We start from the raw sequence: 27,560 nt of genomic DNA, 5'->3' as shown, positions 1-27,560 counted from the left end.
GAGACTATCCTGGCCAACATGGTGAAACCCCATCTCTACTAAAAATACAAAAAATTAGCTGGGCATGGTGGCGTGTGCCTGTAATCCCAGCTACTCGGGAGGCTAAGGTGGGAGAATCCCTTGAACCAGGGAGTCAGAGGTTGTAGTGAGCCGAGATCATACCATTGTGCTCCAGCCTGGCAATAGAGCAAGACTCTATCTTGAAAAAAAATTAAAAAAAAAAAAAAAAAATACCCCATTACCATATATAGTACATTCAAAGAATGCAAAGACAATTCAATAGGAGAAATATCATTTGATCTTCAAACCATGCTAAACAGACATGACAAAAGCAAACATCCACTACTAATTGGAAAAAAAGACTTCTTAATAAAATGCAATTAAACCATTTCTTCAAACATGATATAGAAGAACTCAAACCAACAACCAGAAGACCTCAATCAGCAATACCCACACTTAAACGTAAAATACGAGTCATTCACATTAAAGTGGAAAGGAAAAAATACTAAGGAAAAAGATGTCCTCTACTCAATACATATTTAGTAAATGAATTCAACATGCAAAGATGGTCCTAGGAGGGAGGCAGCAGTCTACAGACATAACCATCAGCTCTAAAGTCAGATATCCTTGGCTTGGATTCCAGCTTCATCCCTTGTGAAACATCAACCTCTGGTCAAGCTCCTGGCCTGAATCTCAGTTTCCTTTCTGAAAGGTGGGGCTACTACCACCTGCCTCAGAGCTGTCCTGAAAACTAAGAGAGAACTATGAAAACTTTATCCCTGTGTGCCTGCCCCACACATGGTAAATGCTCAATAAACGACTGCTAGTTATTACATAGAGGAAAGTGTGCTACAATGCAGCATGACTCCATTTCTATGAACAACACTGAACAGATATGTAATACACATAGAATAAAGTCTGGAGGGATACTCCGGTTAACAATGACTAATGGGGCCCTAGGAGGTGGCTCATGCTTGTAATTCTAACACTTTGGGAGGCCAAGGAGGGGTGGGATCCCTTGAGCTCAGGAGTTTGAGACCAGCCTGGGCAACATGGTAAAACCCTGTCTCTACCAAAAATACAAAAATTAGCTGGGCCTGGTGGCATGCGCCTGTAGTCCTAGCTACTCAGGAGGCTGAGGCAGGAGGATGGCTTGAGCCTGGGAAGTGGAGGCTGCAGTGAGCCGAGATCGAACCACTGCACTCCAACCTGGGCGGCAGGGCCAGATCCTGTCTCACAAAAAACAAAAAACAAACAAACAAAAAATGACTAACTGGACTGTGAAATTATGGACAAATTCCTCTCTTTTGCTCCCTATTTTTTTTTCCTTTTGGTAGAGATGAGGGTCTCGCTATGTTGCCCAGGCTGATCTCGAACTCCTGACCTCAAGTGATCCTCCCACTTTGGCCTCCCAAAGTGCTGGGATTATGGCATGAGCCACCACACCCAGCCCTATTTCTACTTTCTAATTTTTCCAAAGAATATGTATTACTTACACAATCAAAAAACAGAATACGAGGCAAAAAAAGGATATGGATTTTTGGATTCACCGAAGATAGGGGACTGGGACACCTAAGGCCCAGGTGGAAAAGAAACTAAAGGTGATAAGGGAGAGAGCGACACTGGGGAGGGGCTGGAAGGGTGCCCCTACCCCGTGCCCTATCACAGGGGGAACCCACTCAGTTTCAGGAGCACCCATATAGGTGTGAAAAGTATTTAAAGGTATTCCAGTGGAGGCCAAGCTGAAGCCCTCCAGGCCCAAAGCCACCACATACTACTCTACTATGGCCTGGCCTGACCTTTGTCCAAATGCCGTAGAAATTCTGGGCAATGGGATCGGGGTGAGGGTACTTATTTCTTGATCCAGGTGCTGATTACACAGGCATTTACTCTGAAAATTCACCAAACTGTACACAGCATATGCCTTTCTGTGTGTATACTATACTTCAATTTTTAAAGTGTTTTTTTTTTTTTTTTTTTGAAACGGAGTCTCTCTCTGTCACCCAGGCTGGAGTGCAGTGGCGCGATCTTGGCTCACTGCAATCTCCGCCTCCCAGGTTCAAGCGATTCTCCTGCCTCAGTCTCCTGAGTAGCTGGGATTATGGGCACCCACCACCAAGCCCAGCTAATTTTTAGTAGAGACGGGGTTTCTCCATTTTGGCCAGGCTGGTTTTCAACTCCTGACCTCATGATCTGGCCGCCTCAGCCTCCCAAAGCGCTGGAATTACAGGCATGAGCCACCGCACCCGGCCTTAAAAGTTTTTAAAAATTAAAAACTGAGGAGAAAATTCAGTTTCTATCATTTGCTATAGTTTCCCGCTTAAGTTCTGGTTTTAATAACTATAGACTCATGGAACACTCTCATGGAAAAGAACACTGAATCCAGTGTTTTGTCTGACATGTCTGTCATCACTTTTGCAAACTCTGTATTGATCATCAAAATTATCAATGAATGAGAAAAAATTTCTGGGGCAACCCAGGGACATGGGAGAGGCAGGGAGACCCAAACTGGATATGGCAGCTGCTTTCAACTCTGACTGCACATTCAAATTACCTGGGGAGCTTTGAAAAATGCTGGGGCCCAGGTTCCACTCGAGACCAATAACAGCAGACTCTCGGGGGCTGGAGCCAGGCATTGATAGTTTCTTTTCTGAAATCTCCTCAGATGATTCTAATATGCAGTTGGTGCTGAGAACCACCAAACTCGTTGAACCAGCGGGACCGGCCCTTGGAAACACTCTTGGCAAGTAGAAGCATGGTCCTGCCTGTCTCAGTGGTGGCTGTGCGGGTGGGAGCATTTAGGTGAGGTGAGCTTAGGGATGAAGTGCTCTGGCACCCACCCAGGTCCTCCTCCACATCCGGCTTCCCCCAGACCTCGGGCAAAGACCCAGCAGGGAGCAACGCCCCCTATATGGAGGCGGCAGCATCTGGAAGGTGATGGGGAGGAGCTTCCCAGGCTTCCTGGGTTGGACACGGAGCCCCGGCTTCTGGCTCCTAGCCAGGGTGTTGAGACTGCTTTGGCCCACTTGCCAGTACAGCCCTAAGACACACGCCGCTCCAACCACACAACCCCAGAGCTCAGCCCTAACTACTACCCAGGGTCCAAATGACGCCTCTGGGAACCCACAGCTGGAAAACAGGAAACCAAGGAGAAATAACAGTGGGAGGAAAGGCCACAGGGCAGAGGTCCCCATACAGCTCAACCATCAGGTAGCACCTGGCTCAGGAACAAGTGGCAGGGTTAGTGAAGAGGGGGATACCACACGGCCCACCTGCCCAGAGCTTCCAGCCCTCATACCTGAGGCTCCTATGCCACCCTTATCTTGAGCCCATTCTACCTAACTGTGCAGCAGGAGCCCATGGGTTTGACTCTAGCAGACAGCTGTCCTGGCTGGGCAGCCCCCTGGCATCTTACACGTTCCCTGGATGATTGACATAGAGCCCTGGGCCCATGCTTCACAAAGCATGTCCTTAGAGGTCCTCTCTGCTCAGTCTAGGTCTTAGAGCTGAGATCAAAGCACAAGGGGCAGGACTAGGGATGGACTGAAGCCATGAAGAGTGTCCTAGGATGGAGAGGACAGCAGCAGAGGGATCCACAGTGCTAGGAAAAATATGGTGGACGTCTCTTGGACACCACCTCCAGGGTTCCCCTGAAAACCCATTTCTATATTCCTCCCCTAGAACTAGGGTGTAAGGCAACAATGATCCATGTGGTGAAGGCACAGTCTCCTCTCTCTGGGTCCAGCAGGGCCTGATGCAGTAGGGACAGCCCTCCGTACCCCAGCCTGAGCCTATTCAAGCCATCAGAAGGATGACTTGGCCAAAGGGTCACACTCAAGGGAGAACATGCAGCAGAGAAAGTTGGTCTATGGATCCAGGCAGGGTTCTCAGCTCAGAATCCCTTTCCAGGGCCTCTCTCTGTCTCCTACAGGAGTTACCAGCCTCCCTTGGCTCTTCCCCATCTGCAGAGTGGCCAGCAGGGTCAGAGATGGAACCTCCCTGAGGTACAGGAAGGTGGACTGGCAGGAAATGGCTCCTTCTGTAAATTCCATCTGCTTAGCAGGGCTAGGAACCAAGGCCTGCAGGCTAGAAAAACAGACTCCTGGGGACAAGGATTTTGAGAGAGACGGTGGATGCTGCAGAGGAGGCAAAGGAGGAAAACTCAGTTGGCAGGGCTCACAGCTCAGGAGCTCAGTGTCAGGGACAAGTTGCAAACCCTTTCAACGCCTTTGTTTCCTTTGCAAAGCCCATGAGGTTAGGATTACACAGGCGAAAAAATGCCTGGAGGTGGGGCTGAGAAATCCAATTACTTAAGCACCAAGGGCGTAAGAGTTCCAGGCCACGGAGGTAACTAAGATTTCTTTAGACCCTAATCTTCCTATCCTTGGAATGTCTGCCTCTTAAGGAATATTTCTGTGGCAAGATACTGTTACCTCTCCCCTACCCCTCCCTTCCTACTCTCCTCTAGCTAAGGCAGCCAGAATAGAAGAAAGTTAGTCATTTTTACTTTTTGTCTAATCTTTAGCATCTCAAATAAAAAGGCCATAGATCCTCAGCAAGAGAAAGTAGGGGAGAGATAGTCAAACTCATACTGTCAGAAATATTAAGATGTCTGTGTTTATAGAAACCAGGGTAGAATTTGCAATCAACCCCCAGGGGAAAAAGGGTATGTATACCTCTAGGTTATTAAGAGCCACTGCATGGAAAAAGCTCAAAATTCAAGGTGCCCTGCCTGTGGCAATGGAGCTTTAGTCTCTTGCAGGGTCCAAGTCCACACCAGCATCTACAGGAGACTCGGCCTCCTCCCCAACTGTTCTCTTCCTCCAAGGCATGCAATTCACACACACACAGTCCAGGGGCTCCAAGGGCTCTGATGGGCCTCCATCAGACTCCCAGACTTGCAGAAGTGAAAGAGAAGGCAGGAGGCATCCTTATCTACAGAAGCTGAGATGCAAGTAAATCTTTTGGGGCACTCAGAGAACTTCTGGGACAAAAAGATCTCTACTCTTTCAAGCGGAGGCTTTGTCCCCAAGATGGAGGGTATAGAAGAGTGGAAAAGTCATGTCCAGAAGGGGTGGGGAGGCATCAAAACAGAGATCCTGTGCTGTCCCAGATAAAAGTTCAAAAGCAGTGCTATTCAGGATATGGCCCGTAAACTGCTTAACACCAATCCAACACAACATAAATACAGGAACCAAGAGGAAGCCTTTAGGAACCTTTATAGCAATTTAAAGCTACCACAACATCCAAGGGCATGATCACTTGGCTCGCCTCACTAAACGGCTCACAGACCACTTTGGATGGTGCTGGGCCACACGTGCAGCAGCTGCAAACTCGCTGTACAAAATAAGTGGGACCACGTTTTAGTTCTGCAACCTTTTGGGAACACTGAAAAAAAAAAAAACCCACAAAAACTGGTCCTTCCCCAGATTTAGTCTGAGAAAAACTTAACTTTGGAAGGCAATCCCCTCACTTTACCCAGAAAGCTGAAGTCCAAAGACCGTAAGTGACCTCCCCATGGCTAATGACAGAACCCAAGAGTAGGAGTAGAGTAGAAAACAGAGTGGAAGGAAACTAACAACTGTACTTCTCACCCTCCTCCTCTCAGTCAGTGGGTCTCACTGAAGCCCCCTGAAGCAGTAAGAGCTGCGGGACCCACACTCTAAATGAGTCTAAGGCAATTTCAGGTTCATGGTAGATTGCTCAGGCACAGTATTTCCATCCAGCTTTCAGAATCTCAAATCTCAAACATCTAACACCAACATGTGCCTTTCAAAACTAAGCTCCCTTCCCAGCTAGTCCATTTCTGACCCCACTACCCTCCTCTGTCATTGCTAGATCCCGGAAACAATGACTTATTGAGAACAAACTTGGCACGTTGAGTCTTCCTTCGAAGTCCCTCGAGGTTCTCTGAGCCAGAGAGAGAGCAAATGTAAAGTGCTGGGTGCATCTGGGGTGAGGATTCTGTCTGCCATGTGCAAGTTCACAGCCCCAAACACAACGCTGAAGTCAAAAACATTCAATATATAAAACACAAAAGCTTCCAGTGCTGGCTTTCCCACTCAAGAGTTATAATTTTAGGTAACAGTTTAGTCAATGTCTCTTACTTCCAATGGTTTTGTGAGAATCAAATAATAATGATTTCTCTTATTTTTCAGGACCTAATGTTGTACCTAGAACATGATAAATGTTTGGTGGATGTTGAAAGACAAAGGGAAGAAGAAAGGGGGAGAAAATAGAGAGATGGGGGTAATAGTCCTAGAGTATACAATAATCTACAGGTTTTAATCCTCCAAGCTTTCCCTGCCTTCTATTTGCCCAAAGGCTTCCTAATCTAGCTCCTTCTCCGAAGCTGTAGAGATGCTGAGAACGAGGGGGAGTCCTCAGCTAACTGCCAGATGCCCGGGTGTGAGAGGAAATGAGGCCGAAAGCCCAAGAGGTCAAGGGTAGGAAAGAGGACTTAAGAGGATTGTGAGACCCAAAAGCTGAGCCAAACCATAGCCCCTCCCATACTCCCTGCCCCCACCCCCATCCAGCCAAACCATTTGCTGCAGCCTCCAGGGTATGGGAGGGGACTTGGCAAGACCACAAAGCCCATTTCTAGCAGAAACGTCCATCTGCAGCTGGAGGGAACCCAGTGCCCAGGCCCCTCCTCACCAAGCCTAGCGAAAGGGCTGTAGTCATCCCCACAGTGGTTCCTGAGGGCAGCTCCAGGGCCCCTGCACCACTGTGGACAGGAGGGCTCTCCCTTCAGCTCACTCATGTGTATATCTTGCAAGGCTCTCTCCCTCTCCCATGACATTCAAAAAGGGTGAGGGTCACCAAGGAGATAGAGCTGAGCTCTGGGACTCTAACTCCAGTTCTTATCATGGATGGGGAAAGCCCCCTCTTTCTCTCCATCCTCAAACTCAACTCTGAAAATCTCTTGCTTAGTTCCTTCACTTCTCTAGCTTGACATGCTCACCTGCTTCCATATCTTCCCAAGCTGGCTGCTGCTTATAAACATACCCGAGAGAGAAGTGGCTGGAAGTAGGAAGAGCAGGTAAGAAACAACTAGTGGGAAGGACCCAGAGTGTGTAGAAAGTCCAGGATCACAGGTCCTTGAGAACAGGGCATTTTTTTTTTTTGCAGTGGTCAAAAGGAGAGACAGAAGGCAGAGATCCTGGGCACAATCCCAAAATAGTTTCCAGACATCCTCAGCCAGTCAAGGGTTCCCATGGGGCAGAGTGTGGGAGCCGTGTAGGAGCCTTGAAAGCAGGGCGGCCCGGTGTTCTCGGCACTGGGCACTCACTCCTCTCTAGGCTGCCAACGAGGAGGTGGTAGCAACAGTGTCTGCTATAGCATGTTCCTTGAGATACCATGGGTAGACATGTAATGCATCAAACAATAAAATGTCAACTTGCATTTATCAAGCTCAACTCTGTGCCTATGCTAGGCACTATGTGGACTCATACATACATCATAGGTATTCTTGAAACCCTGGCAGGACTTAGCACACCGTATATGTGTCTATTCCCACTGGCTACTAGATACCATTCTCCCACGGGGCTTCCTCAGCCAGCACCCATCTTGTGACACCCCCTTTGTCCTGTGTCCCAGAGTCTTGGTCTGATCTCACACCAGACCAAGATGAGCTCACACATCAGACATATCCTTCTTACACCACGACCTGAAAATGGGAGGGCCTCTGGCAAAACTGCCTCACCCTGGGTATGTGGGACACTGCAGCCAACTGGCCACCCAAGGAAACTCTATGTATGGAGGTGGCACCAAGGACAGAAGACTCAGACCTGAGTGTTTGCTGGCAGTGCCTGAGCTGCATATGATTCTCAGACAACTGAACAATAAAAACAAGCATAGATACAACCTCAGAGTTTTAAAAACTCAGCCAGCTCGGGCCTACTCTTGAGAAGGTGGAAGGAGGAAGACTTGTTAGGAAGGCTTCCTCTGGATTTTCAAGTAGCCCCTGCCACATGTCCACAACACTAAGGCTGGGGTATTAGGCTGGGAGCTTCCAGCAGGACTGCGGAAAACCAGCCTCCATCTGGGGCCAGCAGGCAGGGAGACACGGAGAACACACTTGGAAAGAGCTGAAGAGAAGCGGGTCTGCCAGGGAAAGCCATCACTACAGCGGAAGGGGGTGCTTTCGGGAGTAAACAAACCTGCCAGCCCGTCCTTTCTCCCAGCAGAGAGGGAAGCTCTAGGCTGACAAGGCTGGAGATACAGAGGAGAGAGGGGCCTGCCCCCTCCCTGGGTCCATCTGTCCTCATCCCCTTGGCCTGCTTTACCCAGGCTGGGAGACAGAGCAGGTCTACTCTACGATCTCTGTGCCCACACCCCTCCAACAGCACATGAGGTGATTACAACTCCTCCAGCCAGCAGCGGGAGGCAAGGGGAGGAAGCAGAGGTGGAACCTGGGGGTTCTGCTCTGGAGAAGAGTGTAGAAAAGAGTGTGTAGTGAGAGCCAACTTGAGGTGAGCTCAGCTCTCTCCTCCCCACCCACAGTATCGCCCGTATCAACTGCCCTCTGTCACCTCCCGGCCTCCCACTCCCTCATCCCAGGTGATCATCCACTACTCCCAGTCTCACCAAAGCACACCCAATAGACAGGGGAGCCGATGCCCCCTGGCTCTTCTCCTTCCCAGAAGCTGCTCCAGAAGCAAAATTCACACCCTTCCCCAAGCACTTCCTTGCCTCAAGTTCCTGGGGACAAAGCCAGGGAACTATCCAGGCCTCCTGATACACCCTGCAGCCTCGCCTAGAAGCCCCTATCCCCCACGTGGGAAGCACAGCCCCTCCCTACCAGCATCCCTATCCAGTCAGTGAGGTGGCAGGATGCCACTTCCAGCACCTCCATGGAGCTTCCCACAGCTTTCCCAGGGGGCGGGAAGAGAATTTCCAGTGAGGAAACTAAGGGCATCTGGGGACACTCGCAGCTCACCCACCTGCTACCCAAGCAACCAAGATCCCAGCTCCCTGAAGACTCCAGGGGCTGAGGGGGTAGGTGGGCTGAGGCAGGGGCAGGAACGCGCCTCCTCTCCGCTAGGAAGAGTCCTATAAGCCCTGCCCCTGCCCACCTGCCCCATGCTCCCTTCCAGCCTCTCTGCTCTTGGACTTGAGAGGCAGCCACACAGAGCCACCTCCCAATCTGTTTTCTCCGCCCTGGGCCAGCAGAGGATACTGCTGAGTAATCCCAAACTCACGGTGGCTCCTTAGCCCTGAAAAGGGGGACAAGCTCAAGGAAACCTACTGATCGGGTCCATGCCAACGTGGGAGGAATATCTGCGGTTTCCTAGTAATGGTTGATACTCTACTGGACTCTCCCCTCCCCTGCCCCAAATACCCCAGCTCCCCCCCGCTCCCCCCAGACAACCACAAGGAGCTCAGTGCCCCCTTCTCTGCTTCCCACGCACCTGGGAACACTCTCTTCCCAGTCCCCTAGACACCAAGTCACACAGAGTAACAGCAGACGCCCGCCGGATTCCCAGTCATGATGTTGCATCAGCCCCCACCCTACCCAAAATATCCTCACCCCCACCACCTCCTCTCCTCTCCAGCCATCTCCATGGTGACAGCAGCATGACTAATGACATCCTATCAGCTTCAGACTCAGGAGCGCAATTCTCCCTCCCTCTTACGCCCCCCCCCCCCCCCCCCCCGCCCCCCCCCCCCCCCCCCCCCCCCCCCCCCCCCCCCCCCCGGGATTTCTGCAGATTGGATGCAAACCAACAGTGCCAGGGACATTCTCGAGAGATTTCCAGAGGCAGGGGTGGGGAGTGGGTTGCATGTCTTAAAAAAAAAAAAAAAAAAAAAAAACAGTTCAACAAACCAAACCCCAACTGCACCCAAAACCATCCAGCTGAGAAAGCAAAAAGAATCCAAACAAAACCCACACAGGCCTGAGAATTCATTGGCCGCCCACACCCCCGCCGCCCCTCCCCCTCAGCTGCTGCTACACACACAGTGGGAGATTAAGGGATCACCAGAGGAGACCCTTTATTTTTATCCAATCCGGTCAAACACTTCACCGCCACCATACACACGCACACACACGCACGCACATACACAAGGTACCTTGACAGCCGCTCCTTGTCCCCACGGCCCGGCTCCTTCACCAGCCTTTATTTCCACCTGCAAAAGAAGCCAGAGGGACGTGTGAGCCAGGCGGGTACCGGGAAGGCAGCAAAGTCCTCCTGCTACAGCCCCCAGCCCGGCCGGAGGGGAAGAAGGCGAACGGGAGGGGATACAGCCTGGGAAAGAAAGGCTATCAGGGACCATCTTCCTGCCTCCAGCTGCCGCCCGGATCACGGCAGACGGGCTCCTCCGCCTTGCAGTGTGTTTTTGTTTTCATTTCTCCTCTGAGAATCCCCCCGAGATCCGAGAGGACGGCGACCCCCGGCCCGCGTCCGCCCGGCCATCCCCGGCCCCGCGCGCTCTACCTCGGCCGGCCTCCTCTGGTGCATCGGCCGGCGGGCCTCCCATTATCCCCGCCGGAGGGAGCGCACGGAGGGAGGCACTGCAGAGGAGGCGGCGGCCAGCTGCCGGCTGCGCTCCCCTCCCCGCCGCGGGGCTGGTGTGCGAGGGGGCGGCGCGCTCGCCAGCCAATCCCCGTAGCCGGCCCTGCCCCCGCCTGGCGGACCTGCCCAGCCGGGAGGCGGGGGCGCCGCCGAGGGTGCTGCTGAGCCGCGCTGGCTGCTTCCCAGGCCCGCCGTGCCGCTCCCCTGCAGGCTGGGGCATCCCAGGGCACCCCCGGCCTCCTCCCGCGGGGACCCCGAAGGTAATAACCCAGAAGGCGTCCTCTGCACCTCCAGGATCAAAGATGACAGACTGCGCCTCCGGGCGGAGCGGAGCGGAGCGGACCAGACGCCGGGGGGATTCCCGCTTCGCCACTCTCTAACCCCAGCATCATCCTGGCAGCAGCTAGGACGGCACCGGGCCCTGTCACAAGGGCATGAGATGCAATAGCCCCTTCATCCTCAAAAAAGAAGAAAAAGCCCAGGCAGCACAAACCTTTACTCCATTCTGCAAATGAGGTGATAAAATAAGTGAAACAACTTACCCAAGGTGACGCAGCTAGGAAACAGCAGAGCCGGGACTCTGAGCCAGGTCTGTCGGCTCTGAAGACCATACTCTTAACAGCTATGCAGGCTCTCTGCTCCTCCCTGCTCCAGCGCCCACCTCAGAAAACAGGCTCCTCGGAGCCCACACCTCCTGTGTCAACCCTGCCCTCCTCCACACACACAAACACCCACACCTCACTTTAGGATCACCCCCCAGCCCTGCCAGAACATACCTATCCAAGACAGCCTCCCCACCAACACCCCACAATGGGTTCTCCACTCTTAGAGAGGCTACAGGAGGTAACCCCCAAGATCCCAAGGGTCCCCAGACCTCAGGGCTTCCCATCTCCTGGAAAGGCAGAGGAGGGGAGGTAGCCCAGACCCCAAGGGCTCTGGCCTTCCAGTTTCCAGACTCAGCCTTTGAAAGCTGCATCAGAAGACTGAAAGGAAGGCAGGATGAGAAAGAACAGAGAGGGGAGAGGCAGACCCTGCAATCCACTCCTAGATTTACTTCCTGGGCCACCTGGGGCACATCGTTCCCTACCCCAATCCCTCCCTGTAGCTGAGCACCCCAGAGCTTCTACCTCCCAGGAAGGGACTTCCACACACTTTGGTACCCACAAACTCCAGGCTCCATCACTACCTAGCTGGTTGTAACTTACCTCTCGTAGCCTCTCTTTGCTCATCTTATAAAACTGAACTACAAATAGCAGCTACCTCATCCAGTTGTGAAGATTCACTGCAGGTGAATCAATTTCTGGAAGAGCTCACTGGGTGCTCCTTCTCATTCTCACAGATGAATAAGCTGAGGCCAGTGAGAAGTGACTCACAGGATTAGTTAGGACGTTTGAGAGCCCCTGACCCAGTGATTCGCTCTCCTACCCACGACACCACAGATGCCTAATTGCTGTCCCCTCCCCGGGGGCCCAAAGGGGGTACTCAGAACAAGATGAGCTGCCTTTGGAGAGACAGCAAAGCTGGCCTCCAGTGAGGAGACTCCAGGAGGCATCAGGGCCCACACCTGCCTCCCCCTGGGAACACAGGGCAGCCCTCCTGGGCTCCTCCCAGGGCAGGGAGGGAGGCAGGTGGCAAAGCATGGCAAGGAACAGTGTCCTAAGCACGGCTCAGGTGGAACAATGGGTTTCTGTGCCCCTCAACTTTGACAATGACCAGGCCAAGTGGAGTCCCTCCTTTATCCTGGTCCCTAAAACCCCTGCCCTCACACCTACCCCCCATACGGTCTGCTGCTGGATAGGAGAGACAAACAATGCTTGGACAGTAACAACTAGTACGGTTGCTGCAGCGGCTGCCACAGTTTATCAAGCCCCTGCTACATGCCAGGCCCTGTGCCAACCACGTCGTAGGATCATCTCATTTGGCTTACTCCACATACAACCTCATCTCTAACAGGGCAACGGAAGGACTTTGCGATGTTAACTTACTTACCTGTCAACACAGCCGGTGAGTGGTGGGCTGGCATTCAAATCTAGGTCCTTCTCTTTCCAATTCTCTAAGTTCTGTCTGTCTCTGCCAACCCCAGGGAGATACAAAGAAGACCGAGGTCACTTGAACCCAATCACGTCCCTTTAAGCTATGGATCTAGTAATGTTTTCATGCCTCAGAGACTTCCCGGTGCTGCTCCTTCTGCCTGGATCCCTCTCCACCTCCCCCGATCTGGCAAGCTAATGTGGTACAAGACTTAGTTTAAACATTGCCTCCCCCTGCCAGTTTCTCAGATCACCAAGCTCCCATGAGCAACATCTGCTCCTCCCGGGTCCTGACAGAGCAGTGTACTGCCTCTTCCAGGGCACCAGTCACAATGAAGTGCAGTTATTTATTTACACGGCAGTCCTCCCACGTGGGCGGGGGCCCTGTCTTCCTTACTTTCCTAGGCTCTGCACAGAGCTGGAATGTGCTGAGCCAAGTTTCTACACAAGGAGGGTGGAGAGGAAGGAGGGTGGAGAGGCAGGGGGCTGGGCACTGAGATGTAAAGGCCCCTCTTCTGGTCAGCCTTCTCCCTGAGGTCCTCAAGGATCTGAGAGACACCTGCTGTCCTGGGAGGGCAGGACCTGCCAGAACTGAACTGTGATCTACTCCCAGACTTGCTCAACCAGCACCTATCTTCCTCAGCAGCCTGAAGGAGCTACAGAGCCAAGTTCCCATCCCAACTCCTGGCTCCACTCATCTCCCGGTGGTAATTCAGCCCTACCCCAAACACAGGTCCCCACCCTGCCTTCCAGCAATCCTCGGCTATACCAGAGAAGTAGCCCAGAGGAGGAGCCCATAGTCCCCCAGGCAGTCCATCTGCTCCCATCCCCATCTCACCCCGGCCTCATTCCCTCTTCTGAGGCTCGTGGAATGCCAGGGCTCAAGGGAGTCACAGAGGTGCATGCCAGGGCCACTGTGCCTCCAGCCGGTATGCTCTTCACTCCCCTCTTGATCCTCCTCCCATCTCTATCTGCCCCCTTTTCTAAATTTTGCACTTCACAGTGACCACTCACAGGTACTTGGAACCCCTCTGCATGGGGGCCAAGGGTCCCTCCCCTCCCCACCTACCATCACAACCCCCAGACCCTACTGTGCTCCCAGCAGGAGGAATGGAGCCACAGCCCTCCCCACTGGAGAGGTGAATGGATTTACTCGCTTTCAGGACACACAAAATGCTCTAACACTGAGAACCTCAGGAACATGGATACCCACAGCTCAGATTCCACACAGATATTCAAAGACGAACAAACACAGACACAACCAGACCCATTCTTGGGGGAATTTACAAGAAATCAACCAAGCACCAACCCCATGTCAGGCCCCATAGAGCATGATATACTGTATCTTTTTTAACTCTCTAAACAAACCAATGAGACAGGAAATATTTGTGCCCATTTTACAGACGACGAATTGGGATACAGAGAGGCTAAGTATCTTGCCCAAGGTCACACAGCCAGAAAATGAATGCACAGGGTTCTTGCCACCCCCTCACTTGCAGCAGCACAGCCAAGGCTGCTCTGTGTTGCTCTATGATTTTCATATCCACCTACCTCTTCTAGAGCTGGTAGAGGGTAGAGGGAGACAGGCTTCTCATCCTCCCTCACCATGGCTGTGTCCTGAATGAGGTCACTCTTCACAGGGCTTTACTTCAAAGCTCTGTTTAAGCCCTGCTTCCTCCAGGAAGCCTTCTCTGATTATTCCAGTCTTCTGCCAACCAACAGCGCTTCTAACATTTCTCATCTGACCCCTGGTACTGTTATCTGTCTCTCTGTGTGTCCTGCATCTCCAACCAGAATGACTGGAGTTGTGCCTCTCCAAAGCCCCTGCAGGGCTATGCCTACGTTCCACACACTGAAGGCACTTGGAATTGACTATGAGGGAAGTCTGTGACCTCCTTTTCTCTCCATCACACAAAGGATCCTGCCAAAAAAAAAACCCAACACCCCCTCCACCTTCAGAGCCTATGTTTGAAGTCCCCGGTGTCCACGCATCAATTTCCACCCAAGTAATTGCCGCCCATCACACACACATCATCCCCTATATTTGAAACTCTTTGCGGTTGTCATGGGAACTGCCTTTGCCTTCATTCACTGATCAGGCCTCACAATTAGCTTTGGCAGCGGAAGTCTGTGTCAACGACAATCACAGGGAGGAGGAGGCTGAGGAGGAGGAGCAGCAGCAGCAGCAACAGAAGAAGAAAAGATGCTTCTCTCCTTGGAGATGCGGCAGAACCAGACTGAACCAAGGCACCCAGCAACACTCGAGGGAAACAAGTCGGAGACAGCCAACAACTCCATCTTCGTGCTTCCTACCAGCAAACAGCATGCATCCAGGGCCTCCCAGGCCGATAGGTAGCAGGTGACACTCTGCCTATACCCTACATGCCCTTCGAGATGCTTGTGAAAAGGTCTTATAGTCTGTGAACCTCGTCAGGGTCTCCTCGCCCCAGATTCAACAGCCTTGAACCACCAAATGTTCCAAGGACCTAAGCAAATAACAACGGACTGTATGATGCTGTTGAGAAGGTGGGGCACGAATGCTGAGCTAGAAACCCAGGGACACCCCAGCAGAAGACTTCCAAGAGGAATTAACACAAAGCATCTAACCTTCCACCTCTAGGATTCTCACGTGGTACCCAGCAATTTGTCCTCATCCTTCCACACCCCTGCCGCCAGCATCAAGTAGCATCTCTACACACTGCAAGATCAGGGAGGTGCTTCCCCCTCCTGGAAGTCCTTCTCCTCCTCATCCTTCACATGTCACTACACTCTCAAGACATGTTCCTTCCCTTCCTGGCTGGGCTCTATGGGCCCAAAGGTGACTAAGGCCAGTCTCTGCCCTCAAGGCATCCCTCCCTTTTAGCCCTATCAGAATGTACTGTAGTTATTTGTTTCTATGCTTGTCTCCCTCCCCAGACAGCAAGATTAAGGACACACGGAGTTAATGTGCCTCCCTTTACCCACCGCTCAGACTCAGTGCGGCACCCAGCAAACAGCTAGTCCTAGGTGAGGTTTGCTGAATGGGGCCAGGAGGGCTGCCTGCCTGTCTATAGGTCAAAGCAGATGATGTCCTGCCTCGGGAAGCTGAAGCAGCACCAGAGAGAGGGGCTGGCTGCCTCCAGCACAAGGGACCTTGTAGATCCTGGGACCCAGGTTACACCAGGAAGGTGTCTCTCTCTCCTTGTCCTCCTGGCAGCAGTTCTTCTCCCACTGGCCCTCACAACCCCCTCTCCCCTCACTGCACCCACCCCATCCTGCAGCATGAACGCAGTACAGGCGGGACCCAGCCCTCACAGTAAGAGTCTGCCGTCCCTCTCTCTTCTAGGGCTTCAGGATCATTCCCAGCATCATTAAGGGAACTGCGGCACACAGAGCTTACCTTAAATGGCAGATCAATCAATAAAAAATAAGACAGGGGAGAGCCACCCATGTCCTCCCCACAAGAAAAACTCAGTAGTGGAGCAGACTCTAGTCTAATATTTTGTTACTTCTTTTTGACCCAGCATCTCTGTACTCCTTTCCTGAGACTTCCTCCACCCAGCAGTAATTAGGAGGGGCAGGAGGCATGGGGGACCCACAGTCTGGCCAATACCACCAAATAATTCCATCCAATGCAACTCCCCATCCATTCTGAGAATCTGGAATTGCTGCTCTAGCAGCAGTAAGAGATGCCTTATTTTGTCCACTAACACCCTCGTTAGGTGTGGTAGAGGTAGGACACAACAGAGCTAAAATTCGTACGAGTCACAGCCAGCAGTGCAGGAACAGCCATCAACAGCACCCCAGCTGCATGCTGGTGCTACCTGAAGCAAGCAGGCAACAAACCCCCATACCTGTGGCCACCTGAAGGCCAGCCAGTTATCCCACAATGGGATGCCGGCCTTCTTTTCGATCCCTCCCTCAGTGGTTAATAAAAACTTAGGTTATCAAGCCGGTCATAGTGGCTCACGCCTGTAATCCCAGCACTTTGGGAGGCCAAGGCAAGCAGATCACCTGAGGTCCAGGAGGTCAAGACCAGCCTGGTCAACATGGTGAAACCCTGTCTCTACTAAAAATACACAAATTATTCAGGTGTGGTGGTGCATGCCTGTAATCCCAGCTACTCAGGAGGCTAAGGCACGAGAATCGCTCAAATCCAGGACTGGAGGTAGCAGTGAGCCAAGATCATGCCACTGCACTCCAGCCTGGGGGACAGAGCAAGACTCTGTCTCAAGGCCGGGCGTGGTGGCTCACGCTTGTAATCCCAGCACTTTGGGAGGCCGAGGCGGGCGGATCACGAGGTCAGGAGATCGAGACCACAGTGAAACCCCGTCTCTACTAAAAAATACAAAAAATTAGCCGGGCGTGGTGGCGGGCGCCTGTAGTCCCAGCTACTCGGAGAGGCTGAGGCAGGAGAATGGCGTGAACCCGGGAGGCGGAGCTTGCAGTGAGCCGAGATTGCGCCACTGCACTCCAGCCTGGGCGACACAGCAAGACTCCGTCTCAAAAAAAAAAAAAAGACTCTGTCTCAAAATAAATAAAAAAAAAATCTTAGGTTATCAGATTTCCTATGCAAATGACAGGAGACAAGGCCACCAAGGGATTTGTCCACCCTGGGTGTGGCAACTGTCTGTGCAGTGCCTATGCCCTGCACAGACATAGGCAGAGGCCCATAGCAACTCTAAAGGGCTCTCCCAGAAATAGCCAGCCAGGTTGCAGCAGGGCTCAAAAGGAAGATGAAGGAGTCTCTTTCCTTTCCAATACCTCCTCTCTTCCTGAGCATCATCCCCTCATTCCAAAAAGGAGCTGTAAAGAAGTGAAGGGGAATGGAGTGGGAAATTAGTGACAACTCCTGAGACCCTGGACCTGGTCTTTCAGCCTGCCCAGTCACCACACTGCCTTTTCCAGAACAAGAAAACCCACAACAGAGAGGACAACTCTGGCAGGACCCAGGAGATAAGTTTGGAGCTGGAAGTCAACATGAACACAGCTCAGTGGGGCTGCTGACCAAGACTGTAGGTGGGGAGGAGTCCTTTTCCCCACTAGGGATCCACAGAGAACCTCTGGGTGGCACACACCACCTCACTCCTGTCCCTGTGCTCTCCCATAGCAGACAAATAAAGCATGCTCGTGCCTTCAAGGAGAAGCAGTGGACTGTGCAGTGGGTTAGAACCCAGGAAAGTACTGGCCAGAGACCTCACCACTTACCTTGGGGGTGGGGGCTGGGATCTCAAACCCTGAGAGCTGCCAATTCAGACAGCTATTTCCCCAACCTAAAAAGAGCCCTTGGTGAGGGTTCAGAGACCACACAGCGTCACTCTAAGGCTGGCTCCCAGCACTGTCCTACAGAACCTCCTGTGATGGCAGAAATGCTATCTGCACTGTCCAATACATGAGCCACAAACCACTAGCCACATGTGGCTAATAAGCATTTGAAAGTCGACTAGTATGACTGAGTCACTGAATTTAATCTTAACTAATTTAAATTTAAAGAGCTACCTGTGGCCGATGGCAACTATATTAGACGGCTCAGGTAGGGCACGCTTCTTAAATCTGGGGAGGTCCTGAATACTCTTGACAATCTGCTAAAAACCACGGACCTCTCCCGTGAGAAAACACACGCCTGCACATTCACATAACATTTGGCTGAAATTTTCAAAACAGTTCACAGACCTTACCCCAACTGAGGTCTGAGATTAGGTCTAGGTCTAAGATTAAGTCTAAAAGGTGACCAAAATGCTGCAGTCTAAGATACATACCTCTCTTGCATGTAGTCATCTAAAAAACATGAAAATAGGCCGAGTGCAGTGGCTCATGCCTATAATCTCAGCCCTTTGGGAGGCCAAGGTGGGCGGATCGCCTAAGGTCAGGAGTTCAAGATCAGACTGGCCAACATGGCGAAACCCTGTCTCTACTAAAAATACAAAAATTAGCCAGACGTGGTGGTGCACGCCTGCAGTCCCAGCTACTTGGGAGGTTGAGGCAGGAGAATCACTTGAATCATGAGGCAGAGGTTGCAGTGAGCTGAGATCATGCCACTGTACTCCAGCCTGGGCAACAGAGCGAGACTCTGTCAAAACAGACGAAAAAAAAGAAACATGAAAATAGACCTGATAGGCCGGGTGCAGTGGCTCATGCCTGTAATCCCAGTGCTTTGGGAGGCCAAGGCGAGTGGATCACCTGAGGTCAGGAGTTCGAGACCAGCCTGGCCAACATGGTGAAACCCTGTCTCTACTAAAAATACAAAATAAGTCAGGCATGGTGACACGTGCCTGTAATCTCAGCTACCTGGGAGAGTGAGGCAGGAGAATTGCTTGAACCTGGGAGGCGGAGGTTGAGTGAACCGAGATCACACCACTGCACTCCAGCCTGGAGGACAGAGCGAGACTCCGTATCAAAAACAAAAAAAAAAAAAAAAAGAAAAAAAAATAGACCTGATAATATACTTCACATAATCTTAGCAAGAGACCACCAAATGTGAATCTCCCTCCCAACCTTCCCGCAACCCACAGGACATCCTCATAACTTCCCTGCTAGGCAGCACCCAGACTCATGCAGGCACTGGTCACACAGGACCTCTCAGAGCTAGTTTCTCAGTGCTGGAATAGTCATAAATGCTAGACAATTCTTTTTTCTAATGTGGGTTCAGTCTGTCTAATAACTTTCACCCACTAATAAAACTCCTGCATACTCCCTCCAGTGAGGGAACTGACCTCCTCTTCATACAAGCTTTGCCTGAGCCTGTGTTCCTCTACTCAGCAGCAGCTGAACAGCCCTGCTTCCTTCAACTGTCCTGCATGTGACCACTCTGACAGATTTCAAGGCAGACTGTCAACATTCTTTTTTAGAGTTTCAGTTATTTCTACCTGCTAGGAAGCCAGAGTTCATACATTTCTTTTTTAAAACAAGTACAGGCCTTTGCATTTGCCCTGATTAAATCCCATTGAGTCTTACTGGGACTCACTGTACCTGACTGCCCCAACCTCCTTAGCCCCTTGTTCTATCACTCAACGTAATAACTGCATCATCACTGCCACCCACCTACCCACCATACCCACAGATCTGACTCGCCTACTACCTCATCTTGTGAAAAGGGCACACATTGATTCTGCTTCATAAGCTTCCAGATCGTTCCATGAGACCTAAGATTCTATGGACACACCCCTTCCTCTGCACAACCACCACCATCTACTACTGGGTCATGGAGCTCCAACCTCCTGAATCAGGCTGCTGAGCAGCAAACATCTTCTGAGAGCCCTTTCCTGACTGTTGTCAGAACAAATACAGGAGTTCTCTGATAACTTTGTAGATCAGTTTTATTGATAGGTTTTACTGAGAACTCACTAAACTACAAGGAAACAGATGCCAGAAGAACAAGCAGAAACATGCAGTAAATCTCAAGAGGTCCTTGTCTCCCAGCTTAGAGGGTCAGGAAATGGGTTGGGTCATCCTCTTTACCCTTGCTGGCACTTGGAATTCTTTGCCTGTTCATCACAGCTTATTTGTCACCACCCCCACCCTCCACCCCACTCGCTCCGTGTCCCATGCCCTTCTGGTCATAGAAATGCTGTAGACAGCTCCTCAAACTTTCATAGACATACAAATCACCTGGGGATCTGGTTAAAGTGCAGATTTCAATTCAGCAGGTCTGGGGTAGGGCTGGACATTCTGCAGTTCTATCAAACTTGCAGGTGATGCCAATGCCGCTGGTCCACTGAGCAGCAAGGTGGAAGTGAGGCTGTGGAACATGCAAGTGTCTCAGGTGAGCAATTTGCCATAGAAGAGCCCAGGTAGGTGCCCATCACCTCACAGTCTCTCATCTGCATCAGAGGGTTTCCATGCTAACTACACATTAGGTACACCTGGGAGCCCCAGACCAGTTTGGTCCACCCTGCATCAATTAAATCAGAATCCCTTGGGAGTGGGGCCCAGGCACCATGTTTTACTACGTTTCCCAGGTGATCCCAATGTGGAACCCCTGATCTACATGGTTGACAGACTGAACAGGGCAGTCATATCAGTGCCCTCCCTCTAAGATGACTTTAAGTCAAAAACTGGATTTCTCATCTGTCCAAGCTGGCAGGAGATGCCATCATTTATTTACAGAAATCTAGATCTGTTCATTTGCCTCAGCTGCTTTGAAAAGAACCACAGGCATCCTCAAAGTTTATCACTTGCCTTTCTAAAGTTTCACAAAACACCTTTTAAACAATCTGTTCTAGAACTGTCAAAAACTGACATTAAGGTTATATATTTACGATTTTCAAAATCTCTTTGAGAAATTGGACTTTTAGCCCATCTCTGGTCTTTTGGCCCTCTTTCAATCATCATAATTCCATAAAAATTGTAATTCACCAGGAGTTCACCAGCCTGTGCAAAATAGCGAGACTCTGTCTCTATTTAAAAAAACAAGGGCCGGGCACGGTGGCTCACACCTGTAATCCCAGCACTTTGGGAGGCCAAGGTGGGCAGATCACCTGAGGTCAGGAGTTCAACACCAGCCTGGCCAACATGGTGAAACCCCATCTCTACTAAAAATACAAAAATTAGCCAGGCGTGATGGCACATGCCTGTAATCCCAGCTACTTGGGAGGCCGAGGCAGGAGAATCGCTTGAACCAGGGAGGTGGAGGTTGCAGTGAGCTAAGATCATGCCATTGCAGTCCAGCCTGGTCAACAGAGTGAGACTCCATCTCAAACAAAAAAAAAGAAAAAAAAGAAAAGAAAAGAAAAAAAGATTGTGATTTTGCCAGCACATCTGCAGGTGTTCAGTAGGAAGCGAACGACTCAGACTCGGGTAGGGTAGCTGGCTGGCTCTGTTTTCCCCAGGTTATATCTTCTGACACCACAGGGACCCAGTGTCTGTCCACTCTCTCCATCCCTAGAAAGTTGCAAGCCTACCTCTTCCTTCTCACTCTTGCTGGAACCATATACAAGACATTGTTATCAGCATTTTCCACCAGCCTTAGCACATTCTGGCCACTGGACTCCCTGATGCTCCTCTTAGGGGCTCAGACCACACTCCTGACTCTGCTTCAGTGCCATGTCCCCACTTTCCACATAATGTGCTTGGCCTTTTACCCCCTCACTCACTAGAGAACAGCCCATACAGCCACGCAGATGGCTCAGTCCTTCCCCAGTCCCACCAACACCTTTGTCTTAAAGCTATCATTCACGACTGTTCTATCAGCGTTTCCTTCTTTTTTTTTTTTTTTTTTTTTTGAGACAAAGTTTCACTCTTGTTGCCCAGGTTGGAGTGCAATGGCGCAATTTCAGCTCACTGCAACCTCTGCCTCCTGGGTTCAAGGGATTCTCCTGCCTCAGCCTACCGAGGAGCTGGGATTACAGGCACCCGCCACCATGCCTGGCTAATTTTGTATTTTTAGTAGAGACGGGGTTTCTCCATGTTGGTCAGGCTGGTCTTGAATTCCTGACCTCAGGTGATCTGCCTGCCTTGGTCTCCCAAAATGCTGGGATTACAGGTGTGAGCCACCATGCCCGGCCAGAGTTTGCTTTTTAACAAGCAATTCTATCCCTGCAGCTAATTTTCATTTAGAATCTGTGGCCGTGGAGTTAAAAACTGCTTGCATTTGAAAGATGATATTCTAAAGACTATCCATAAAAATTGTAATTCACCAGGAGTTCAAGACCAGCCTGGGCAAAATAGCGAGACCCTGTCTCAATAGGGCCGGGCGCGGTGACTCATACCTGTAATCCCAGCACTTTGGGAGGCCAAGGTGGGTGGATCACCTGAGGTCAGGAGTTCAACACCAGCCTGGCCAACATGGTGAAACCCCATCTCTACTAAAAATACAAACACTCCTCCCTGTCCAACCTTCTTTCAGGCTTGACAAATGCTCAGATGCGGTCCCTTTCTCTAAAGATTCTCATCACTTCCACTTCTCTAGTCAATTCTCCCTTTGATGCTGAGACCAGCCTGAACACATTCCTCTCCACAGCCTCCATCTTCAGGAAGATAGAACTACCAGCAGGATGGGCAAGGATTCATCAGGTGTTCTGATATTGTTGAAAGATTCCCAATTCCAAGGTATCCTGACTCAAATCTGGCAGAGATCTGTTTCAAGCTGTAAATCCACTTGGCTGAGGGCTAGAAAGTATTCTCATCACATATATCTTTCCATTTCTCTCATTTTCACCCATAATATTCTCAGTCATGCTTCCAAACTTATGCATACATTTTTCTATGCATTTTTTTTCAAGGGTCATTCTCCTACTCTAATAGTTATTTACTTCCCTCATTCATGGTCAACTTTTCAGTCAGGCCTAGGACCATAGTGACTTCTTGGTGTCTAGCCTCCTCCCCCCAGCACAGAGGCTGGCAAACTCCTCCCTCCCTCTGCCTGGCTCTACAGTTCTGCCCCACAGTTCTTCTATGAGCAAGTGAGGGGAATGACTTGAGATAAACGCTTAATTTGTATTGCATCTGGAGTCGTATGCAGGCTGGAGTGCAGTGGCTCAAATATTGCCCACTGTGGGCTCAGGCGATTCTCCCACCTCAGTCTTTCCAGGAGCTAGGACTACAGGCACACGCCACCAAGCCTGGCTAATTTTTGTTTTTTTTTAAGCAATGGGGTCTTGCTACACTGCTCAGCCTGGTCTCAAGTGATCATCCTGCCTCAGCCTCCCAAAGCTCTGGGATTACAGGAGTAAGCCACCATACCTAGCCCTTGTATTGCATCTTTACAGCTCGAAGACTAACGCACAGTTGTTTATGCATAAAGATTCATCATTTTCTAGATGTTTAGGAATGTTTTGTCATCATGCATTGATTACCTACTATGTGCCAGACATTATGCATATTTTATCTCATTCAATCCTCATGACAACCCTACAAAGAAGGGTTACTCCCATCTTACAATTGAGAAAATGGACACAGAAGGGATGGAGCACTGGTTGCCCAAGAGAGTAAGGGCACAGCACTTACTCTGGGTTCTCAGCCCTATCTACTGTGCTTCCATACTCACCAAACCTTACTTTTCTAATCAGTCATCTTCATTGTACTACCAACCCACCACTCAGTTAAAAAGAATATGAAATCAAACAGCCTCCTCTAAAGTCTTCCTGGAACTAGGAAGGAAGACCACAGCTACTACCAACCTGCCCCAACCTCACATTAGGACCCAGAGAAGTAGTCACCTCCCCCTAGGGCAGGAAGGCCCATCCCTGGGGGACCTGTCTCTAGTCCTAAAATGCTGAACTTCTTTTCTGAGGGATTCCCCTGCATCCTTCTCCCCACCCACAAAGCCCAGAGAAAAAGAATGAGGAGCAGGGAAAGAAGATGGAAAACCCAAGATAATCTCCTCCTTACAGGATGATATAAAGTAACTGCAGACAGACAATTCAAAGGAAGCCCCAAAGTCAGCCACGAGAGATGGAGACAGACGGGAAGTAAGGAAGAGTGCCCAGAGGAGCACAGCACTCCCACAGCTAGAGGAGGAAGTGCCACGCAGCAGGAATGCAGGTAGATGGTCTGATGTTCGAGAGGCTCCTAGGATACTGCGTCCCACCCCACCTGAACAGTCACAGCCAAAACGACCTCCCCAATCCCAGGACATGTTCCCTCTGCCACACGGCTGCTAAGATCTAATGGTTATGGTCCCAGCAGTCCCCAGCATCTGCTAAATGCTGGGCTGGTCTTGGGGTCTCATCCACTCTGGCAGTCTGTCAGGAACATCTCAGCTTTTCAATTAATTATGCCACAGATATGCCCGTTAAATGCGGTATACCCTAGACAGTGACTCTCCGGCATTCAGCCTTCACAGACCAAAAAAAAAAAACCCACACACACACCCCCTTTTTTTTTTCCAGAGGTTACCATTTTGTATTTTACCAAGCAAAGACTTAAAAAAAAAAAAAAAGGTCTAATTTCTATCATACCTTCACTTCATAAAGCACATTTTAAGAAAGCGTATTTTAAACATCGAGAAGTAGAAAGGACCTATCCTTAGAAAAAAAGTACTGCTCATTGAGTCACATAAAGTTAGCTTTATGAAAAAACTCATTCCACTGTCCCGTTTTGTTTCTCTAGAAACAGAGAACTCCACTGATCCACAGATCAGCATGCAGACCCTCTGTCCTCGGACACCCAAGGCCGTCCAGCCTCACCTTACCTGACCCTGGGGCTTAGAGAGGCAGTTGGCCATGGCAAGGTCAACAGGGATGCAGACATCTCTCAGCAGGGTTGTCTCTAAGCCTCAACTACCCCAGATCCACGATTTCTTAACCAAGACCACCCGGCAGGCTGGGCCGTCAGCTTACACACAGGATGACAAGGCCCTGGCCTCACTCCCAGCCCCTTTCACTCAGGTTATGTTCTGTTGTTGCCAAAAGCAGCACTTCAACTTAGTTCACAAGGGCCACTGCTTCCAAGAACATGTAGCCCAGGAAGCTCAGCATCCTCATCCCTCCCGTTAATAATGGGAGAAATCGAGTAAGATAATGGGGGCTGGGGAAGAAAAGGAATGCTAGAAGGAAAGGTGCAAAGGAATCAAGCTTTGCAAAGTAGACTCAGCAGCTTCTCCCTACACCAAAGCACCAGCTCTTACATCCAGAAGTAAAGCCTCCCCCGCTTCATAACACCCTGCTTTCAGTAGCGACCCATGGGGCACTGGGCCTGCAGGACGATAACTACCACCAACACCAGCAAAAGAGAAGTCTCCCAGGCTGGGGCTGGGGGCTGCATATGTGATCCAGATGTCTTCTTTAACCAGAAACAGGGGAAACAGGGCCCCGAGTCTGCAGTCCCTGGGTCAGGACATACAGCTTCCACAGAGCACGGACGAGACAAGGTGAGAAGGGGCAGAAATATCCAGCAACCCCACGTCCCTGTCCTCAACACTTGAATCTTTCTTCCTAGCCATGGGACCAGCCCCACCAGCTCGCAGCGGTCAGGGAAACCCTGAGCACGAGCTGCCAGCCCAACGCAGCCACAGGGACCCGAGTCCTCAGAAGCAAGCAGCTCCCAGCCCAGCTGGAAGAGGCTTTGAAAGCCATCAAGTACAACTCCTCCACTTCCCCCAAGGAAAAGGCAGGCCCAGAGAGGGGGCCCAAGTTGTCTGCGCCCGTGGACAAATGAGTGGCAGAGCCAGGGGGAGCTCGAAGACAGCGCAGGCCTCCGTCTCTGTCCAGCGCCAGTTCCACTGCCTGGAGCGACCTCAGCGGCTACACCGCTCCTCCTAAGCTGCTCAACGTCGCTCAGCCCTACTTCTGCCAACTCTCTGCTGTCGCGGCTGTCACCAACCTCAAGCCGGCAGTCCGCCACTATAATGGGAGGGAAAGACGGCCAATGCAAGGTCACAGTCTCTCCCTTTCCTTCCCACCCTGCCTGCTCTCATCCCAAATCTCCTTTCCTCCTCCACCCTACTACCCCAGATAAAGGGAGTATACCTCCCTGGGGTTGACAGTGTCTCAAAAGCACGTCATCCGTTCATGCAATTAGTATCTGAGTGCCCACTAGCTGCCAAGGAATTGTGCCAGGTCCCGAGAACACAGAAATAAAGTTTTTGACCGCAAGAAGAACTAAGATAGGGGAACCCAAAATATCAGTTTGTCACTAGATTCCCAAACGGTTTCAACTGGCTCTTTGGCCATCTGAGAAAAACGATGAAAGAAACATCCCACTCCATCAGGGCATCACAAACCACCCTGTCAATCCAAAACTTTGTCTCCAAATCCATCAGCCTCCATCCCTTATCTTACACCCTCACTGCCCAAGTCATCCAAGCATTAGCATGAGCTTGAAATACAACATCTGAGGCTTCAAGCAGCAGGACAAGTAACTTCTAGAGGTAAAGGTAGACATCACAGTCCCGCATCAAATGCAAACATCAGAGATGAGGGTGCTAGCTCAGATCCCCCTTCTACCCAGTTACTCTCATACAAATTGTCAGCCCTGCAAAGGAGTCCAAACATGTCAGTTACACTCCTACTTAAAGTTGGACCAAGAGGATCAGAAATGAGAGAATGGACTCAACCGGATGAGCCTTGCTTGAACAAGACCCCCGTGATCACCGTGCCATCTAGGAAGGAACAGGGTAGCCCAGCAAGGGCCGGCTTACCTCCTTGAGAAGCCCTGCTTTTTTCTTCAGCACCTCACATTTTCGCAGTTTGCAGATCTGGTGCGTGCGGCGGTTAGTACAGCTAGTGCAAGCGCCACAGTTTTCCAGCCGCCGGCAGGGCTCACAAGTACCACATCGTTTCCGTTTCTTTCGACCATCTCCACCCCCTCGGAGTTGGGACTCACTCCCAGCCATGGAGAGCCCAGGCCCCGGGAAGCCCCCTACCATCACCTGGCCCTGAGGGAAGTCATAAAGGCCTGGCAGGTCCGGCTGGACGGCCAGGGGCACCTGAAACTGGCTCATGATGCTGCCAGAGGTGGGGGCATAGGTGCTGGGGCAGAACCACAGTCCAGTTTCCGGCCACCAACAGGTCCTTCTCGCCCAGAACAGTCAAGAGTCTACAAGGGTGAAGGCAAGTGGCTTCAGTCTCGTGGATGGATGCCTCTTCTCAACCCCTCTTCACCTCCTCTGCAGCAGTCTGATCGGGCTCCGTAGGGGGCCACTCTCCCACCTGCTGGGGCCCAGGATCTGGGGGAGGACACCAGCAGCAGCCCTCAGAAAAGGGATCATCTTGGCCCGGTGGGTTCTTCACCCTCACCCACCCTGGACCCAGGCATGAGTTGAGCAGGTAGGGGTGTGGTGGGGGCAGAGCTGAGTGAGCAGTTTCTCCTGGTATTTTTCCTCCAGGGTCTGGACGCTGGAGAAGGCAGTGCTGCCTGAAAAAGAGAGAAAGGGGAAGCGCATCACTCGGGGCTCAGGGACAACTTTCACGTGTCACTTCTTCCTGCTTCTGGGAAGAGAAAATGGGGGAAGAGATGGGGCTTGCTCAAATGAGGTCCTGCCCAGAACCTCAGGCAGGACGCACCCAGCACCCGCTCCCTGTCTGAGGGAGGCGGCCTCGGGCCTGAGGGCTGCTGGGGGCCCTGGATTCAAGGGGGTGATCAAGGTGAGATTTCT

The 27,560-nt window shown here is 51.2% G+C and overlaps 1 protein-coding gene across 2 annotated transcripts in view; it reads right to left on the bottom strand.

Annotated features, from left to right (window-relative positions):
* TET3 (tet methylcytosine dioxygenase 3) overlaps positions 1-27,355 on the bottom strand; it is a 130,081-nt gene extending 102,726 nt beyond the window's left edge. Inside the window, exons 1-2 of one of the 2 annotated variants that reach the window (XM_032176527.2) lie at positions 26,604-27,355; positions 10,075-10,131 (exon numbers count right to left, since the gene is read on the bottom strand). In XM_032176527.2, the coding sequence (XP_032032418.1) occupies positions 10,075-10,131; positions 26,604-26,906 (360 nt within the window). In that variant the 5' untranslated portion in view covers positions 26,907-27,355. Of the gene's footprint in view, positions 1-10,074; positions 10,132-10,439; positions 10,550-26,603 lie in introns of those variants that run through there. The other variant, XM_032176528.2, reaches the window with a different exon arrangement.
* Positions 27,356-27,560: the final 205 nt, after the last annotated feature.

The sequence above is a fragment of the Hylobates moloch genome, unplaced genomic scaffold (genome assembly GCF_009828535.3).
Source record: "Hylobates moloch isolate HMO894 unplaced genomic scaffold, HMol_V3 SCAFFOLD_15, whole genome shotgun sequence".
NCBI classification, from domain to species: domain Eukaryota; kingdom Metazoa; phylum Chordata; class Mammalia; order Primates; family Hylobatidae; genus Hylobates; species Hylobates moloch.
Note: the sequence above shows the minus strand (reverse complement) of the source record. Positions and strands in the feature narration are given on the sequence as shown.